Source organism: Cyanistes caeruleus, chromosome 1 (genome assembly GCF_971803275.1).
Source record: "Cyanistes caeruleus chromosome 1, bCyaCae1.hap1.1, whole genome shotgun sequence".
Lineage (NCBI taxonomy): Eukaryota > Metazoa > Chordata > Aves > Passeriformes > Paridae > Cyanistes > Cyanistes caeruleus.
In genome coordinates, this window is record NC_141701.1 from 39,889,347 (window position 1) to 39,908,939 (window position 19,593).

Here is a 19,593-nt window from a genome sequence, read left to right on the forward strand (position 1 = left end):
TGAAAATGATCCTCAGTGCCATTCTTTGATTGGGACACTGAGTTGGGAATACCTTGTTTTGGTTTACACATTAGATGACAAACTTTGGCTCAGTGTGTGAGAACTCTTTTTATTATGTCTACTTTTGTGAAGAATGGGTCTTGCTTTCTGTGCATCAGTACATCAGTGGCCAGAGAAGTAATCATTTCACTTGCCCTTTTTCAGAACTTGTGTTTGTAGGTCTTGTTTTGCTAATGTGCTTTGGAATTAGCCTGCAGCTACAGTATATGATGGCTGATGATATCCCCTGTGCTGTGGAATTAATACCCCACAGGTAATGCTTTCACTGGCTCACTTTTGAACAGATGGAATAACTATTCCAGGTAGTCACAGAAAGTATTTTTGAGTAATCTCTCTTTTGCTATATTGTCTGTCATAAGTGGTTAGATATATGTGTTTTCTTGACTTTGACATGGCTGTATTTTACCCTGCCCCAGATGTGGCATGTATGGAATTCTTAATACTAAATGTAATGGCTTTAAATTTTTCAAGCTTTATAGTGATACAGCAGAATAGAGATATTGGTGCACACTATGTATTTGCTTTTGTTTGAAGTTGAATGCCTTTTTCACTTTAGAAATTCTGCTTCAGTATCTGAAAGGCTGTACTGACTTGCAGTGCTGTGTGTGATTGCAATATTCAGGGATGCTGGCATAGAAGGCTTGTGTGCAGACATCCACATGGCATTATCTCAGAGTTTCCTAACTTCTGACATCTCCACTCAGAAAGGCTGAAAAAGGACTTTGGTTTTGTTTTGGTCATGTTCAAGGTTTGGAACCTACAGCCAGTGGTGCCTTATGAACCCCTGGTTGCACGTTTTCATGTGTAAGATTCTTGTCAAAAGGCAGCATATTGCCCAACAACAGTGGGACTGTGAGTTTAGGGCAGGTTCTCTGCAGGCTGCCTGGGCACAAGAACCCACAGTATCACTGAATTGTATAATGGTTTGGGTTAGAGGGATACCTTGAAGATACCTGGTTCCAGCCCCCTTGCTGTAGGCAGGGACAACTTCAGCTAGACCAAGTTGCTCAAAGCCCCATCCAACCTGTTCTTGAAGACCTCCAGGGATGGGACATCCCCAGCTTCCCTGTGCAACCTGTTCCAGTCCCTCACAATCTTTCCCTAATACCTAAACCTACTCCTAGTTTGAAGCCATTCCCCCTTGTCCCGCCAGTACATGCTCATGTAAATAGTCTCTCCTAATTTTCTTGTGGTGGATATGAAGTCTCTGGTCTTTGTCTGACTTGTCTTAATTCAGTACATTCAAAGATTTTAAGCAAGAAATTGTTCAAGGACATGGCATGTCATGGTGCTATTGACTCTGAGTAAAATTTGCCTTGAGAAAGTATGTTTGCTGCAGTTTCATGAGATGAACAAATAATATTTGAAGCTGCTTTTGATAGCTGGAACCTTTAGAAACTATTGCAGGTAGCAGTATCCAGCTTTTGTCTGATAATGGCAGACTGTAGTTCTGCTATCTTTCTATGTTTTCCTTGTGAGGTGGTAAAAATTAATGTCAACTGTATTTTGAGCTCACCAAAAGCTTACTTGGGGGTCTAGGATTATGCCAGCAGTTCTACTTACTGATTTGATGACCTTTCTGAGAAAGATTTCTTTTGAACACTGGCAAATGTGAAATTACCGTGGCATTAACCACAGAAGATTATCACCATTCTGCTTACTTCTGAAGGTGGAGAGTGTTAGCATACTGCCATCCTTGAGGAAACATTTCTTACTCTCTTCATCTGATAAATTCTTGGAACAATTTCTTTGGATTAGTGACCTCGTCACACTGCACAGTCTGTTACTTATGAAATCTTTAAGAACCTACACTGTAGTTGGTGCAGGTAGCAGTACCACCTGCACTTCATTATGCTTCTTCAGAAATGACAGCTACTAAATTATTCAACTGTTGATGTGAGAGCTTCAGAATTTTCTTTTTATCAGTGTAGGTGCTACACTACATATTTCAGGTCTGCGGGAAGTTTTCCACTCCTTCCCTTCTGTCTTGATCCTGCACCTTAACAGAAAACCAGACAAGTCTTCTGACTGACAGCATATTGAAATTATTTCAGCATTTCTACTTCTAGACTTGTCTGTCTCCTCCTTAGTTTTGTTGTAAACTGAACTCATTGATCTGGTGAGTTTTGATCTTTTAGTGAGACTGTTTAGCACATTCAGATGCTAACAGTGATTTATTTGATCGAACTGCCATTTCTCATCAAGTAAGCCCTCACAGAATAAAAGCTCTCCACCAAAGGCTCTGTCCTGAGATCTTACTTTTATTTATTTCATACTTTGAACAAAAAATTTTGAGAACATTTCTGTGTGCCTTTCTATGCATGCCATGTAGAGAATAGATCATTGTAAGGGTTATAACTGGCAGACAACTGGTGACACTTCAGTCAGTGATCAGGGCAACAATTTGCAGCCCATGTGGTACAATACCATTGGTAGTTTAACCCCAGCTGCCAGCTAAGCACCACACAGCCCTCACTCACTCCTCCAGCAGGGGATGGAAAAGAAAATCAGAAGAGTATAAGTGAGTAAACTTGTGTTTTGAGGTAAGGACTGTTAGTTTCAAGGAAGGGTTGGTTGAAGCTCTAAGGCTCAGTAAGATGCCAGTGTTCGAATCGTGGATACATTCCGGTCATCTTGTCCTTAATGGATCATATTCCAACAAGGAGGCTTGCCTAGCTGGTTCTTTGTCCTTAGAGTTAATAACAGGGTGCAGAATTGATGGAGAAAAGCCTTTCTAGCTAGAGGAATTTGAAAATGAAAATGTCTGGATAGTGGGGACTGAGATACTGTCCTTTTGTGAGTTTCTCATTTGCCGTCCTTGATAGGAGCTGTGTACGTGGTAGTAGTAGTTTGACTTCAATGGGGAGACATCTCTTGAGAAGGAAAGCTTCCAATCCACCAGGCTAGAAAGCATATGGAAATGCTTGAGAAAAAGCAATAATTCAAATGTGAGATTTTTTGGGACTGTCTGTCTATATTCTAGGCTATTAGGAAACAGCAGAGCTTTTTTTTTTCTCCTCCATGATTATATGGTCTGTTCTTTGGCCTGCTGTAAGGAGAGCTGTAATAGCTTCTTTGCATAGTGATCATTAGGGGAAATACTTTAAGAGGCTGTTCCCAGTGCCCAGGCTCAGGTTGTTGTAGTCTCTTGTGGCTCAGGATAGGAGCCCTGGAGAACAGACTTCTGGTGGCTGTGTCCTCTTTCAGATAAGCAGGTTGCCTGAGATAACTGCTGAATCAGTTGCAGCCTCATCTGGGAGAGAAGAGCTCATTTCTCATTGAGAGGAATGGAAAGCTTCATTTACATCCCAAGGTTTCACTTATAGAAGAAGTTCTTGTGTGGAAGTAGCATTGAAACATTGAAAACTTTGTATGAACTTTATTCAAGCATAATTGGTTGGATGACAAGTAGTGTTATTAGTAAAAAATGACAGTATTTAGCTTGTTTTCATTTGCCTTGCTCCACTTGCATGGTCAAAAGAATATATGTTTTTGCTCAAGCAGGTGTTTCAGTAGTGGGATACAGCTTCAAGGCTTCAAGGTTTGCTTCCTCCACCCAAAATCTCCAGGCTTAATATTGGAGCGCTGAAATGAGCTGTATCCACAAGTAATTTTTCAGTCTAGCTGAAAAATTTCCATAGGCTCTTACAAGCCAGGATACACTCTGATAATCTATGCCAACATACCAAGGAGCAAATAACTGCTTTATGTCGAATGCTTTTACAAGTCTGTCATCTTTTCCTCTTTCTCAATTTTACAGGAAAATCATCAGCGTGTTTGCATCTTCTTTGATTATGCAAAACGTGGTAAAAACACTGCATGGTCCTATTTTCTGCCAATGTTGAACCGACAAGATCTCTTCACTGTGCATATGGTAAGTTTTAAATGAACCTGTCTCTGAAGATGGTAGAGAAAAATGCTGGTTATATTTTATTTTCAGGAGATTTTGGAATTTGGAGTTAAACTTCTGCCTGGAGTGGAAAGTTTTCCTCTTTCAGTCTAGACGAGTCATTCTCAATACAGGCTTCACCTAATCACATTTCAAAAAGCAAAGTTATATTGTTAATTTGCATTGCAGTTTGTTTCTGGGAGATTAGGGCAGGTTTTAAAAATTCAGAAAAGCAGTGATTTTAGAGCAGTAAGTGCAGGAAAACATAACTGAAAATATTTTACCATGACTGCCAGTTGTGGAATTTCTCATCTTGTGTAAAGGAAATATCTTTACCTCGATGAACCTTATTTTCTCATATGCTCAGTTTATCAGCTGAGTCACTGGAAGTGTAGAGTGAAAAATAGAAAGTGCTTGATATTGTTCAAGTGCTGCTCAACAGCAGCTAAAACATCGATACATTACCAGCAGTGTTTTGGACTCCAGTCTAAACCACATGTACGGACTGCTGTGAAGAAAATCCATAGGTCTATCCCAGCCAGACCCAGTACAGCCATGTCCAGTGTATGGATTCTGCTGTGTTTTGATGATTGTTTGCTGCTCCTTTATATGGAGTAGTTTTTCTGGAATCTTAATATTCTTCTGTTGTCAGTGGTGAGAACTAACCATTTCACCTCAGCAGAATATTTTTCTTGTGAGGCAAAAATATGTTTGTATTACTATAAATTCCTAGGGGAGACCACAGTTTCCAACAGTGAAACTTATATTATGGCTTGAGGAGGAGAAAACTGCACAACTGTGAGTTGTTCTACACTGCATATGTTTGTGGCAGAATGATATGATGGAGTCAAATCTGAGACTCAAACTAGAAACCCACTACCTGGCCTGCATTAGGCTGTGTGGGTTGAACTGGTGCAAGGATTCCAGGACACTGAGCAAGCCATGCTGTTTGCCGTGGGTGTGGCCAGTGCAACTGTGTTTGGGGTTGTACTGCAACTTGGAACAGTGAGCTAGCATGTGATCAAGAAAAAAATGCAGGCTTTATTTATTTATTTAATAATAAATTGGTTGGCTGCATGGATGTGAATCAGTTTTTTTGGTGTATATGAGGGAGGAGGTGGCTGGGGTTATTTTTGGCCAATGCAATTCATTTTGTGGTTTTTTTTTTGGTGGTAGTGCTACTGAGTACCCATCCCGCAAAATTGCGGTTTGAGCAGTCACACAATGCTGACTGCCTAAATATGCAGGTAAAGCATAATTTTTAGACCCTTGCAGTGCAAACTATTTAATCTCCCTGGAATAGTTGTTTTTAAACATATGGTATAGAAATTTTGGTAGTCAGCCTTTCTCTTCTCAGATTTGTGATACTTTTTAGGTACTGCAAAAATACACAAATAATTTAACAAGACACAGAGAATCCCCTTTAAGTGGATTCCCTAAGTTAACTGCCTTATACCTTTTAGTACAGTGCATATTTTTTTAAAGCACATGAACATTTTCAAGCCCAAGTTTTAGGATTGTATTATTTTTGGTTTATTTTGTTTTTCTCCTTACTATACGCACGGGAAGTTTTTTCATGCCATATCATTACATCTGCTGTGGCAGATAAAAATACTCATCCTCTGTGTAGGCTCAAATTCTGCTAAGCATGAGTGGTCTCTCATTTAGGGGCCAGGTAGCAACTCAGAAAAATGGTTGACTAGAGAGCTAGTATCTTGTGTTTTAAAACTGGAGGGATTTAATAGGGTGACTTACTTGCATTCAGAAGGGGATTTGACACATTTTTAGTATAGCGATTGTTTTTCCAAACTCACACTTGTAATCTCTCTAGAAATCAGTGGTGGTGCTGCACATGTGAATGCAGTAAGGTAGAAAGGGGGCTAGAATAGTGTCCTCACTGCACCATGAAAATGTGTGCATGTGAATGAACCCCTGCTTCAGTAATTTCTTAGTTACACTGCCTCTTTATATGTAAGTTCGCTCAAACGCTTTTGCAAATTAACTGCAGGCTGCAATGTAAATTTACTTCGAATATAATTTGGAAAGGCTGATGTAGAAATATACTCTTGTTAAAGTATTCTTAAAGACATAAAGCATCATAACTAGATTTTTACTCCCAAACTTCATTCTTAAGTTGTACCTTCCATTTTACTTTTGTGCTCTTCTTTTTCTGGGCTTGAAACTTCTCCCTTCTTGAAGATGACTTCCTTCGGTTTAAGTACAAAAATACTTCAATATTATGTTACCATATGTTATTGGCATGTTACTTAAATCAAGTCTGCAAATTAGGCCATCATGCTTTTGTATCTTGCTTTTGATTGATTTCTGAGCAGTAGCCCATCGACAGCTTCCCTCCATCTTCTTCTGAATTCTTTATTGGTGCCTTGTGAACTTCGACAGCTACAGGTAACTGATAACAGGCATGAAGAGTCCCCTATACAGAAAATAAGTAGATTTTTGTTAGGGACTATCTTTTATCTAAAATTGATTTCCAAAGTTTACAGAACTTCTCACTGAATTCTGGAATTGTTGTGTTTGAAAAATCAGTTTACTGCATTCTTTTTCAGGCAGCAAGAATTATTGCCAAACTGGCTGCTTGGGGGAGGGAGCTTATGGAAGGCAGTGACTTGAATTACTATTTCAACTGGATTAAAACTCAGCTTAGTTCACAGGTAAAAAGTTGCTTTTGTTTAAACTTTACAGTATCTTTGGAAACTTTTTTTAAAGATATGAATGTATAAATGTGCAAACAAGAGGTATATTTTTTGTTTTGGTTTTTTTTAAATGAAATTTTACTTTGTCATTTTTAAAGCTAAATGTTCTTTATTCAAGCACTTCATTTTTAACTTAGCATTTTAAATGTTTTATTCCAGTCCTTGAAATGTAAGTGAATTATAAAGCTTTTTGCCTCTTCTGTTGGTTAACACTGTTTTTTTTCTTTTGGACACTGAGAAACGAACTGAGTTTTTTTCTTTTTGTTTTGCCTCTACTATTTTGGTTATCAGAATTTTTTGCTGGGAAGAAAAGTCACATGGCAGCAGAGACTGAATATCAAAACCTTTTTCCAGTTTTCTGTAGTACAAAGCCTTTACTTTTAGTCCTGTGTCTTGAAATTGCATAAATTCTGACTTATTTGGACAGTGTTTTTATGGTATTAGCTCAGTTTGAAGCTCTTACTTCTGGATTGTCCTTCAAAGATGAATCATTCTCCTTTGTATTCATTTCTGGACATTTTTCTTTCAAAACACTGTGATTTGTCATTCATTCTCTTAGTGTTGTAGTAGAAGTGGATTCTGGAGAGCTGAGAAACATTCAGTAGATTTATTAATGGTATATTTTTCACACTTTTCTAAACTGGGCTTAATAAAAAGGAGTTTTATTTTTTTTCTCTGTAAGGAGAATCTTAAAGTTGGAATTTCCTCCAGGAAGATGCAAGAGCACAGTTTGCACATTCTGAGATAAATAATTGTCTTGAATAAATCCACACTTAAATAATTAAAAATGTTGATGTACCAGATCAGTTCTAAGTATATTCTTCTTGATATGAAGTGTGTGGGAAATAAATACAATATATTACAGTAATATACTAAGCAGGAAAAAACATCTAACAGATTCATTTTTTTTTTTTTTTTAATGACTGGATAGATTGGAGCACTGAAAAAAACTTGGTAACAACTGTTCCTTAAGGGTGAAGAACAGCTTTGATTTTAAACTTTTTTTTTCAATCTTTTTGTAGAAACTACGTGGTACAGGGGGTTCTGTGGATACAGGAGCAGTCTCCACAAGTGATGTGAGTATATCTTTGAAATCTGTCAATCTGCTATTTTGGGCAGGTGATGTTCACTCCTCGGATTAAGGTGCAGATCTCTTCTGGTGCCAGTGATAAGAAGTACTTGGAATCAGAACTGTACAACAGAGTGCCAGGTGATGGCGCCAAGAAACAAAAGTATTTTTAAACACTGATTTCACATAGAGTATTGGCAGTGGAAGTGTATATTTTACAAGTTAGTTGTCTTGTTAAAACTGTAGATGTATCTAGGATTCTGTTTTTTAAAACTTGAAAAAATTATATAAAGTTAATTTAATATTCAAACAATTTTAAGTCCCTGACTTGGTGATCTTAGAGGTCTTTTCCAGACAAATGATTCTGTTATTCAGTACTGTCTGTTTACCACTGAGCTTTTGGACTTGTAAAAGAAACCTGACACCAAGAAGCTTTTGTTGTGCTGTGCAGAACTTAGAAAAGGGCACATCAGATATTAAAGCTGATATTGCCCCTAAACCACTGTAGCATGAAATTGCAGGAGTGCTTTCAAAGCTGTAAGCTTTTCATATTTGAATAGCTTGAATTCAGAGGAAAATAGATTGTCTTTTTTGCATCAATATTTTTTTAAATACTGAATTTCATGTAGCTATAGCTGCTGAGCTTGGAGATGAACTGTGGAAGTATAACAAATGCAAATGACCATCATATCTGGATTTTCTGTGATGTTGTGGCATGATGAGGCAGTTTATCACAGTTCTTGAATGTGGAGTAGAATTTAGTTTGGTCTTTTGTTCCTTTTGCAGCCTTAAAGTGGTCACGGTTTCTCAGAAGACTTAACTTGGCATTTGTTGTTCTTCAAAGTGTAGTTGTGGCTTTCAAGTGTTAGCATCATGTAGAGGAGAAGCCTCTCAAATTACCTTAAATTACCCCCTGTCTGGAGTTTAAGGTAGAAAAGGTGCAAGACCGTTAAGCATGGGTAGGATGTAAAACAATGCCCTGAGCATATAAGTTGAAGTATTTCAGTATTTTGTGTGCAGATCTGTGTTCACTGTGTAACACTTCCATAGTGTTAGGTTTTGTTAGCCTGACAACCCTCTGGCATACAGCCTTAAAAGAGTAAATAGTTCTACAGCACACTGCACTTACTGTGGAGCCATGAGCTCCTCTGACTTGCTTAGAAATCGGTATTTATTGCACTGTGGCACTGCATGAATGTACTTTGCCATGGCAGGGTCCCAGAGCAGCAGAGTGCAAATATGTTTTAGGATAATTAAAGTGGGTAAGTATTGTCTTAAGTTCATTAGTGTTTGGATTTCAGATCTAGCTTATGCAGGATTTTCAAGCAGGTCCTGGCTAATTTCAGAATAAATTAGAGATGCGGTTGTAGCATTTTATACAGGAAATGAGAGCCGGAATCTATTACAAAATTTCAATTATAATGGTGTTGGAAGACAATGCTTTTATGACAGACTCCTTGAAAAGAAAACTCCGAGTTCAATGGGTTGGTGATGCAGATAAATTAATGCATTATTTGGAGTGGGAGAGCTGTGTGTGTGTTTATAGCTGTTATATTTGCATGGGGTGTGAAAATGAATACTTTCACAGGGAAATGAATGTTCTAGATGATTTGAGCCCAGATGCACAGACTTAGTTTTTACATAAAGGACTTAAATATCTCATGGGAGACACAGAATGAGTTACTCTTTATTTTCAATTCTGTTTATTGCCTCCTTTCTTTTCATATGGGATTGCCTAACTTCTTTACTTCATTAAATGTTTGAAAGGTTTGATCCTGTATTATGTGAGTGAGCTACCATGAGACTTTCAAGGAATAGGCTTATAGAGAGGAGAAAAACAAACACATTTTATCAGCAGCATATCTGATTAATGTATGATTAGTGTTAGTGAAGGTAATGCTGACAGTTGAGGAAGAAGAGAGAAAAACATACTCTGGCAAATTTATTCAAACAGAAGACAGCTTTCATTCATAGATACTGAAGAAAGGCATGTTCAAATGTTCTGATAATGTAAAGTGGTATCACTTGCATAACACTTCTTTAATATTCAGAACTCTCTCCTTTTATGCCAGTAAAGTCTAATTAGGGAAACTGTACTTCAGCACTTACTACCTGACTCTTCTGGTAAGAAGTGATATGTTGTTCTCTTCACCCAGAGTTCCCAGTATGTACAGTGTGTTGCTGGATGTCTGCAGCTGATGCTCAGGGTCAATGAATACCGCTTTGCATGGGTAGAGGCAGATGGAGTAAATTGGTGAGCACCTATTTCAATTTATATGGATATACATGCACTTACATGCATGCAGAAGTACATTCCCTGATGACCTCTTTTTGGAATAGAACTCTCTTGTAACAGACAGCTGCTCTGTTTGCATACAAAAGAGATTTGTTTTCAAACATTAACAGTCAAATAGGCAAATGAAACTTGCACTGTTGAGGCTTTAATGCAACTTTCTTTAATGAAGAACTGCTTGAGTATGTATCTGAACAGGAATATAACAATTTGTCTTCAGCTGAAGATGTTCTGTTTATTTTTTAATAGAACAAGGACTAATGAAATGAGTTTCTGCCAATCATCCTAGTCTTTGAGTTCAGAACTATTCTGTCTGAAAATATTAGTGAAAGGAGAAACATTTTCTGGAGCTAAGACCAGTTTTTTTTCCCCTATGGTTTCAAGTAGGTTATTTTTTTTCCAATTCTCCTAATAAATAGCTTTGCATTAGGCTAGGGTTTCAACACTAATCTTATTTAAAAAATGCTTGCCTATAAATAATTTTTTTGCCATCTATGCGTCTACTGGGGATGCTTGGTACATAATTTGCACTTGGAAAAGTACTCCTTTACACTGAAATGGAGAAAAGTCAAAATTCCTAGTGAACTAAAATTTCAAGTGATGTTTCTATGTGTCAAGATGACACTGCTGAAACTGAGAAAGCTTTTTAACCAATTATTAAAGCATTACGATAAACCTGTGTGTCACCATGTTTAAACTTGGTAAGAATGTTTTTGAATGTAGATTCTTTTTTAAATCTCAAATTGAGTTAGCTATATCAAAATTGACCTATAAATTTCCTTTTAAATTTTCAAAACTTCAGTTGAATAAACCTTCTGCTTGATGTCTTCTTTAAGATCTTGTGATACTACATTTTTCCTAGCAGTACTTTGTATATTTGTATCTATGAGCCATTTTCTGAGAGATTGCTGGTAAATAATGAATACTTCAGCTCATTTCAGACACTCCTGTGGACAAGTACAATTAAGGAACGAAGTTCAATTTGTGTTGATTTTGTTCTGTTTATTTCTTCTTAAGTCTGAATGAGTAGCTGAGATTTCTCCGATTCTTCCAGAATGACAAATAATGCTTTAAATACCAGTAGAAAAACTGTCTTGGTGAACCAGAAGATGGATACATCAGTTCACATGGGAATAGCTGCTTTATAGCACTAAGGCTAAGGAGAAGAAAAACCATCTCTTTAAAAGATGGCTTTCTGAACAAGCTGCTTCTACAATGATAAATAGTGATGCAGGTTACTGTGAAGTGTGTGTTGTATGCTCATCCTCTGCAGCTCTTTCCAATAAGTTCTTGATACCATTTCTTTTAATGTTTCAGATTGGAGCAGTGCAATGTAGTCATTATTTAAAAATTAAATATGTACTATGTCAATTTTTTAGCATCATGGGAGTCTTGAGCAACAAATGCGGTTTTCAGCTCCAGTATCAGATGATTTTCTGTGTCTGGCTGCTGGCATTTAGCCCTCAAATGTGTGAATATCTTCGTCGGTACAATATTGTCCCTGTGCTGTCGGATATTCTTCAGGAATCTGTCAAAGAGAAAGTAACCAGAATCATCCTTGCAGCGTTTCGGGTAAGTATCTGTTGGCTGCAGCTGTGCTGTGCTTCTCTCACAAATTCCGAGGTCTCAAATGCTGCTGATGCACAGCTATTTTTGCTGGACCATATCAATAAGCTGATTGAAAGCTTAATTCTCTGGGCTTATTTTTTGTTTGTTTTTTATTTTTCTGTTTGTAAACTTGATTTTTTGCTACAGGTAATATACAGGTTATTACTAGTCATAGATACCTGCTATTCAGTGTCTTCTTAAAATAAGATTGACTAAAAAAACAATGTTAACACAGACAATTTCTCTTTTTTAATTCAAGATTATTTTTTCTACTAGTACTACTGTAAAACCCTGGAGTTCCTAATAGCTGATAAATTTTACTTTATGAAGCATTAATTAACTAAATATTATTTTGAATGTATATGTTTTTCCAACTGAGAAATTATTTTTATTTAACAGTCCAAAAATCTTTTCTTGGTGGCTGTGTAAAGGCAGATGAGAATATCCATGTAAGAGTGATTATTTGACTTACTGTGTCTGCATTACCTGAAAATTCCTGGTCCTATTTAAGATAATTAGGAAGAACTGTGTACCTAGACTTGATGTTTTCACTGTGAGATTACCATTTAATGTTCATGGATGCCACTAGTTTTATGTGCATGCTTGCCAAGTGTCTTGTGAGTAATAGAGGAAGCAACTTGTATTGCTGTTTTCAAGCAGCACTTTGTATCCTGAGTGGGAAATGTAGGTCTTGGAAGCTGTTTGTTTTCCTGGATGTGGATTGTGCTCTAGTAGTGTTTCAAGCACATTAGAATGGCGAGAGGGAAATTGTTGCTTACTGACTTACTGATTAACAATGATAAGCTGTGTGAAGGTGCTTACTCTGTCTCTCTATCTGAAAACATCTGCCACTGAAAGATTTCTGGATAAGCCAGACCATAGGAATCTGCTGTTTGTCTTACTGAAGGAATACAGTGGTATGAGGTGTTCAGTAGGTGCTGTTCTTACTGTATATTCTTGCTGTAATCATACTATTCTTACTCTGAAGGTGTTGCAGTGTTCTTAAAGATCTTAATTTAGGATTAAGCAGGGACATATAGCAAGACAAATTGTAAAAAAAAAAAAGAGAAAAGCTGAGAAGCTCAGCAGTTAATATCCAGTTTCTTCCTATTCTGAGGTCATAAAAAGTAGGAGAAATAATAGTTCTTAGATTTACTAATGCTAGTTCTTAGATGTAGTGTGTTTTGCAAGAGGAGACCAAAGTGAAGCTAAGTTTTTTCATAAATAAAGGCTAAGAAGGAATAAGTTGTTTCTGTTACAGGCTTGGGGGGGTGTAACTTACCTGTTTCCTTTCTCCAGCATTAAGGACTCGTGTTGACGTGAAGATGAGTTGTTAACTGGCAGCCAGGAACAAAATAGATTAGAAATTAGACATCAGAGCTTTGACTTATGAAGCAAAATTAATATAGGTAGCAGAGGCAAAGTAGTCATTTTCCTATATGAGATGCCACCATATCAGTTTATGGTGGGGAAGGGAATTGAAGACTAGGCTTGATGATTCCCCACATCTGTCTGTGCATTGCTGAAGGTGCTCCAGTAGTCTTGACAACTTGCATGTCCTCTCTACTACTTGATTTCTCCTAATTTGACGTAGTTCACTTTTTTAGTCAAGTTAATTGTCTGAGGTGTATAACTGCAAGTGCAATAATTTTTTCTATGAAGCAACAAGTATCAGGCACTCCTCTATCTTTGAATCTACTATTTTCTCTACCTATTATTTTATCCCCTCATTTTTCACACTTTTATTCCCATCTGTGCCTGTTTCCTGCCTAGAACTAGACTTACATCTTAGGATTTTGGTTTTTATTACTGAATAGTTTACTGATCTATTCTATATAGTCATATGTTAGTGTTTTTACTTTGTTAACATATCCTTTCAAATTCACAATGAAAAGCTTGAGTATCTCACTATGGTAGTAATAGGTAGTAATATTTGGAATAACTTCGACATCTCCTTGCAATTATCTTAACTAGGAGTTCTTTGGAACCTTTATCCACCTGCTTCTTGAACCTGTTGAATTGTCTTATTTAAGATTCATTATTTTTTTCATTTGCTCTCATTAGCAGTTTTAACTCTAAGTAAATTAGCATTACTTTCTGCAAATTACCTTTTAGTTCTCTCACTGAAGGAGAAACTGGGTTGGCATTTTTTGCACATTAAAACTAATTGTATATGGCCATTAAAAGCAGTAATATGACTTATATTTAGTTTGCAAGTTTTAAAATTGATTTGCAGTGTTCTGCCTCAGTAACTCATACGATGTCTGATATCAAAGAAACCTCAAGTGTAATAGTTCTGTGACAAGAATGTTGCAGTCAAATTCCTTGTATATACTTTCACTGCTTATTTCTGGCAGATGTTAAGTCTTATTTATATGAATACATGTTCTGTTTATTAAGGACTTTGTCTTTTATATGAAATTCATGTTTTCAGCTTTATCAAAAAGTGCAGGTGGCCAACTCTGATTGAAAAATATATTTGAAAGCTGATTAAATTGAGTAGAAATGTAATGAATAAATGATATTGGAACTTGACTACTGCATTCTCTGCTTATAATTCCAATCTTACCAACAAGCTTCTGTTTAAATAAAAATGTCTACTTGGAATATTCCCAAACTTGAAAAGAGCTGATCTAACCCAGATGGTAACTTTGAATTGGAAATAAGACTTCAGGTTATTTTTTTTTAAAGACTCTCTGATTTATGCTATTGCTGCACAGGAAGCTAAAACGATAATCCAAGATAAAAGTGGTTGTTTATGGTGAAGGTTCTGGTATTTGGGATATAAGCCTGCACTTTTTCTTTGAACAGTCTTTTTAGTCACCACAGTTTCATGTGGAAAATATTCAAAACAGGTGAATTAATACTTTCTATTATTGAAGAAAGAGATTATTTCAGAAGTGTTCAATTCTGTCACTTATTAAATTAAAAAGTTTCAGTAAGAATTTCTTTAAAATACTGCTTCGTTTCAAAGTAGCCTGTTCTTTAACAAAATAAGTACATCTTTACTTCCCTAGAATTTGTTAGAGAAGTCTACTGAGAGAGAAACTCGCCAAGAATATGCTCTTGCCATGATTCAGTGTAAGGTTTTAAAGCAGCTAGAGAATCTGGATCAGCAGAAATATGATGATGAAGACATCAGTGAAGATATCAAATTTCTACTGGACAAGCTTGGTGAGAGCGTGCAGGACCTTAGGTATGCTTTGCATTGTGCTCTTTAAAAAATGCAGTTATGTGAATGTTGGTAGAACCTTTTTCTTTTGTAAGGCTAAAATATCTACAGAATTGTAGTATGTAAATGCTATTTAGTAAAATAGAGCATACAGAGATGTGCTGGTTGTCAGTTTCCTATTGTATATCAGTATTTAGAAGCTGAATAGAAAATAAATCCTTCAATAAATCTGTGATCTTAGAGAGAAATTGTTAAAGGACTCAAAAGTGATCTTAAAGGATTTCCAGTCAAAATTGAAGTCCACCTGATTAGAATATGTTCTACTGTCCAGATTTACTCAAGTTTTTGCTAGTGTTTACCTAGTTCTTGGTCTTGCACCTAAATTGAAGTGCATATTGTAGATAGTGTCAAAGATTTAAGTGGATGGAAGATAAACACTGAAATCCTTGACTGGGGAAGTTAAAACACAAAAAGCCAGCAAAATTGAGAATTAAATCCCAAAATGTTGCATTTGTGTTGCTTGTGTTTTTCTTTTCCCCCTGGTAATAGTGTTTTGGGGCAGATAGAGTTGTGTTTGAAAACAATTTTTCCTTGCCTGTCATTGATTTTCTTACTTACAAAATGGCGAGAGACGGAAAAATTCTCATACTCTGCAGAGCACTGGCTTCCAAATGTGTCATAGCAATTTGAACTCCAGCTTTGTTAGGGACAGGCTTGGGCATATGATTCAAAGTGTTCTTATAAGCTTGGTCAATATCTCATTTAGGTCTTGTGTTGCAGCTCCTTTGATGAATACAGCTCTGAGCTCAAGTCTGGAAGACTGGAGTGGAGTCCTGTGCACAAATCTGAGAAGTTTTGGCGGGAGAATGCTGTAAGACTAAATGAGAAGAATTATGAACTACTCAAGTAAGTTTTCAAGTCTTGAATCATGTGATCCTTTAATATTTTCTGTGTTTAAATGAACCTGAATCTAATATAGGGTTTACATTTTAATACAAAGTAATGTTAAGAATGAAAGCAAGTTAAAACATCCTGCTTATGTCAGAATGTGTAGTTTGTTCTGTTCAAAACCAGAACTTTTTATTTGTTCTGGTTCTATTTTATTTCACTTTTACTGGTCAAAATGTATTTATGATAGAGGGAATATCTTTAGCTTGACTTGCTAAAACATTAAAAATGTTTTTACTGTATCTTAATCTTAGTTTTGTATTGTGTGGTGATGTTGATCTGAGAGATGAACTCCTGTCTTGAATATTTGGGAGCTGAAAGTTGGGGTACTGTTCCATGAAAAATCTATCTCAATGCATTATGTTGCAATGTGTTTATTTTGTGTTGGGACTGTATTTGGAGTACATAGATTGTTAGATGAAGTGAACTTGAACTCATATTTATTTGCAGTCAAGGACTGTCTGTCTGGCATATGAAACTATGTCCTGAAATGATGCCTGGCTCTTAGCTGTTCTGTGTTCACTGTCATTAACTGACAACACGTGGTGTTCTTTTAGTTCAGGGCTTGCTAATAAGTGCCAGTTCTAACAAAAATCAGGGGGTCAAATGGACCATGTGAGATGTTAGAAGACATGGCAAGAGCAAGGTGATCCCAAGCTTTATGTGCATTTCAACTGGCCTAACACCTCACCAAAACTGTCTGATAAATTCTTCCCTGAGTGGATATTGCTGAACACATAGGATTATAGACTTAAAAATTTTAAATGCTGACAGCTGCGGCATGAAGTCGAAGCTTAGTATTCCCTGTAGTGATTACAATGTTTTGCTGTATTTATTTATTCTGGTTCTGGGACTTAATTTCTTGTGCTGCTACAAAGACGGTGATCTTCAGTAGTTCCTTTAACACACCCCCAACTCTCACAAAACCCACCAAAACTCAACGCCACAACACCAAACCAATCGAACCAATCCACAAAACATCCATCCACCCTCCACCACAGCATAATGGGGAGATTCTTGCACCTCAGAACTTCATTTTTTGCCTTGTAAGGCATTTGAAAGACAGTCCTTATTTGCTTTGAGCCATATAATTTTTCCTTATCTGCCTGCTTATTAGTTTTCCAAATCTAGTACTTTTACACTACTGTTAAACAATTGTTTTCATACCTTCTGCCATTACTGCCTACTTTGATGTTGGACTTGTATTTTGTTCAACATCATTATATGGATCTTTGGTGTCTTCTGCTTAGTGTTATCATTCAAGTTTCTGCTTCCTCTTCTTGTCTAAAGTAGGAGTTCTTTTCATTTGAGAAGTGCTTTTTCTGTCACTTTCTGGCCTCTAGGGAGGTAGTGGCTGTGGTAATTTAATTTTACCAGAATATTCCTTTTTTTAATTCCAGCTGAATTTTCAACCTAGCTATTTCAGCTTGTTTCTAACTTTCTCTGATTAGAACACATTTGTCATCTCACTAAGCATAGAATACTCTAATTTTCCAGTGATCTATATGTTTAACCTGTTCAACTGTGCCTAACCTTCATAATCTGTGTCATTTTCCCCTCTTCTCATTGCTGATTAGAGAACAGTGTTACTTGTAGCTGTTTTCCACTGAAAGTGGTTTAACTACTTAATTAAAAAATGCAGATGGTATTAAGAGTCTAGAAGCTGTTTTCTGCTTCTTACAGCTGTGTGTTTCTATGCATGCTAAGAAAATAACATGTGGCACTGGAGTAATTTACAAGGTAGTATTGCATTTATCTGTCTTTGAGTTAGGACAGAGCTTCTTTTTAATGAAGCTTATCTAGAACTCAGAACTGTTGGTCTTGAAGCCAAAGTATAAAAAAAGAAGAGATTTTGTAACCCTTGGGTATAGTTATTGTGTATGTAGCTCACTGAACTGACTCTAGTGAATACTTGAAATAATCCTGTTAACTAGGGCAGGTTCTCAGTTTCATTAAGTACAACTGCATGTCTGGAAAAAGTTCTAGCTTTGCTGTTTGGATGGCTTGTGAAACATTTTTATGCTTATGGGCTTTGTTATTTTGTCAATTATTACAAAACCCTCAAGAAATAAGAAAACCAAAGCAAAGAAATAAAAACCAACCCCAAACCTGGGCCTTTATTGTTTCAAATTCTTTCCTAGAATCCTGACAAAACTTCTGGAGGTTTCTGATGATCCACAGGTGCTGGCTGTAGCTGCTCATGATGTGGGAGAATATGTACGACACTATCCCCGTGGGAAACGGTAGGAATATGCCATTATGTTGTTATCCTAGAGAGTAGCTGGAGTATGTACGGTGCCTGTGGCATTTTCTGCTTATTTATATTAAAATATGCTTCAAAGGGATTGCAGGTTATGCTTAAGTTTTATTCATTGGGAAGATAAGAAAGCACAAACTAGATCAGATGAGAAGCTGCAAACTGGATCTTTGACTTAATATATTTTGGTGTCTCTTAATTCTTAAGAGAAGCAATGTTTAGAGTAAGTATTGAATGCAAGGTTTAGACTAAAACAGAAGCCAGGCAACAGAAGAAACTACCAAGAGTTTAATCAACATATAATTTTTCCTCTCTGTTATGACTAATTGGACTGTAATTATTTGACTTGGGGTAGACATGGACTGTTCCAACAATGATAAATACTGCTTTGTGACTTAAAGACAACAGAGTTTTTTTCCACTAACAATTGCTGTTGTAATTTCAGCAATGCACAGATTCAGTTGTCACTCTTCCATTTAAGCAAGTTTAACTACACAAATACACATCTTGGTGAAAGCTTTCATGTTCATGATAAATCAAAATTCCTGTTGAAATACACACAGACATTGCTTTATTTTCCTGCTTTAAAAACATGTGAGCAAAGATGTTTACTGAGTAACTGTACCTCTAAGGTAGAGAACACTGAAGCAGAAAGAAGCCTTTGGTTTTTGCAGGAGTCTGGCTCATCACTCACACAGAGGCACATCTGACTTAATTTTTGTAGCAAAGAAGCAGTTTGTTTTTGGTTTCTGCATAGGGTTTAATGGATGTCATGGTTTAACCTCAGCAGGCAACTAGGGGTCCATACAGCTACTTGCTCTCTCCACACAGGAGGATGGGGGAGACAAGCAAAAGTGAGAAAATTTGTGGGTTGAGATAGACAATTGAATAGGTAAAGCAAAACAGGGAATTAATTCACTGCTTCCTATGGGCATGCAGGTATTCAGCCATCCCAGGGAAAGAAGGTCTTCATCATGCATAATGGGTACTTGGAAGGACAAACACCATCACTTTGAATGGCCCCCACTTCCTCCTTCTTCCAGTTTTGTGTGCTGAGCCTGTTGCCATGTAGTATAGAATATCCCTTTGGTCAGTTGGGGTGAGCTGCCATGGCTGTGTCCTCTCCAAGTCCTTGTGCAGCCCCAGCCCCCTTGCTGGTAGGGTGAGGAGCAGAGAAGGCCTTGATGCAGTGCAAATGCTGCTCAGCAATAATGAAATCAGCACTGGTTTTAGTACAAAGAGGAAAAATAACTACCTCAGCTAAAACCAGCTCAATAGATAAGGAACAGCCTTCTAGTCTTGTTGGGAATTTCATGAACACTTCTTGTGCAGACTGTTGTCTTGACAGTAGTGGACTCATGGACAGCACACTGAAACTTCAGGCCATATTTATGCTAGGAAGATTTGTTGACTCCAGAAGTACTCACAGCCCTTGCAGTTCTGTAAGAACTAAAATGGTATTTGGAGGAGAGGTAAGATACCCTTCAGTAAAGTGGAAACTAATAGTGCTGCCTGCAAGTGGCAAAGCTGGAGGACTGGCTAATAGTGGTTGTTCTAGCTTTGAGCTGCTCTTTGTATGAAAT

The 19,593-nt window shown here is 37.0% G+C and overlaps 1 protein-coding gene across 9 annotated transcripts in view; it reads left to right on the forward strand.

Annotated features, from left to right (window-relative positions):
• ATP6V1H (ATPase H+ transporting V1 subunit H) overlaps positions 1-19,593 on the forward strand; it is a 127,688-nt gene that overhangs the window by 12,588 nt on the left and 95,507 nt on the right. For all 9 annotated transcript variants that reach the window (XR_015286563.1, XR_015286565.1, XR_015286564.1 and 6 more), the window contains exons 5-12: positions 3,821-3,934; positions 6,517-6,621; positions 7,686-7,739; positions 9,889-9,986; positions 11,405-11,597; positions 14,651-14,829; positions 15,586-15,711; positions 17,895-17,996. Coding sequence is in view for 4 of the 9 variants with exons in the window: in XM_023921042.2 (XP_023776810.1) it covers positions 3,821-3,934; positions 6,517-6,621; positions 7,686-7,739; positions 9,889-9,986; positions 11,405-11,597; positions 14,651-14,829; positions 15,586-15,711; positions 17,895-17,996 (971 nt within the window). In the remaining 5 variants the exon portion in view is untranslated. The remainder of the gene's footprint in view (positions 1-3,820; positions 3,935-6,516; positions 6,622-7,685; positions 7,740-9,888; positions 9,987-11,404; positions 11,598-14,650; positions 14,830-15,585; positions 15,712-17,894; positions 17,997-19,593) is intronic.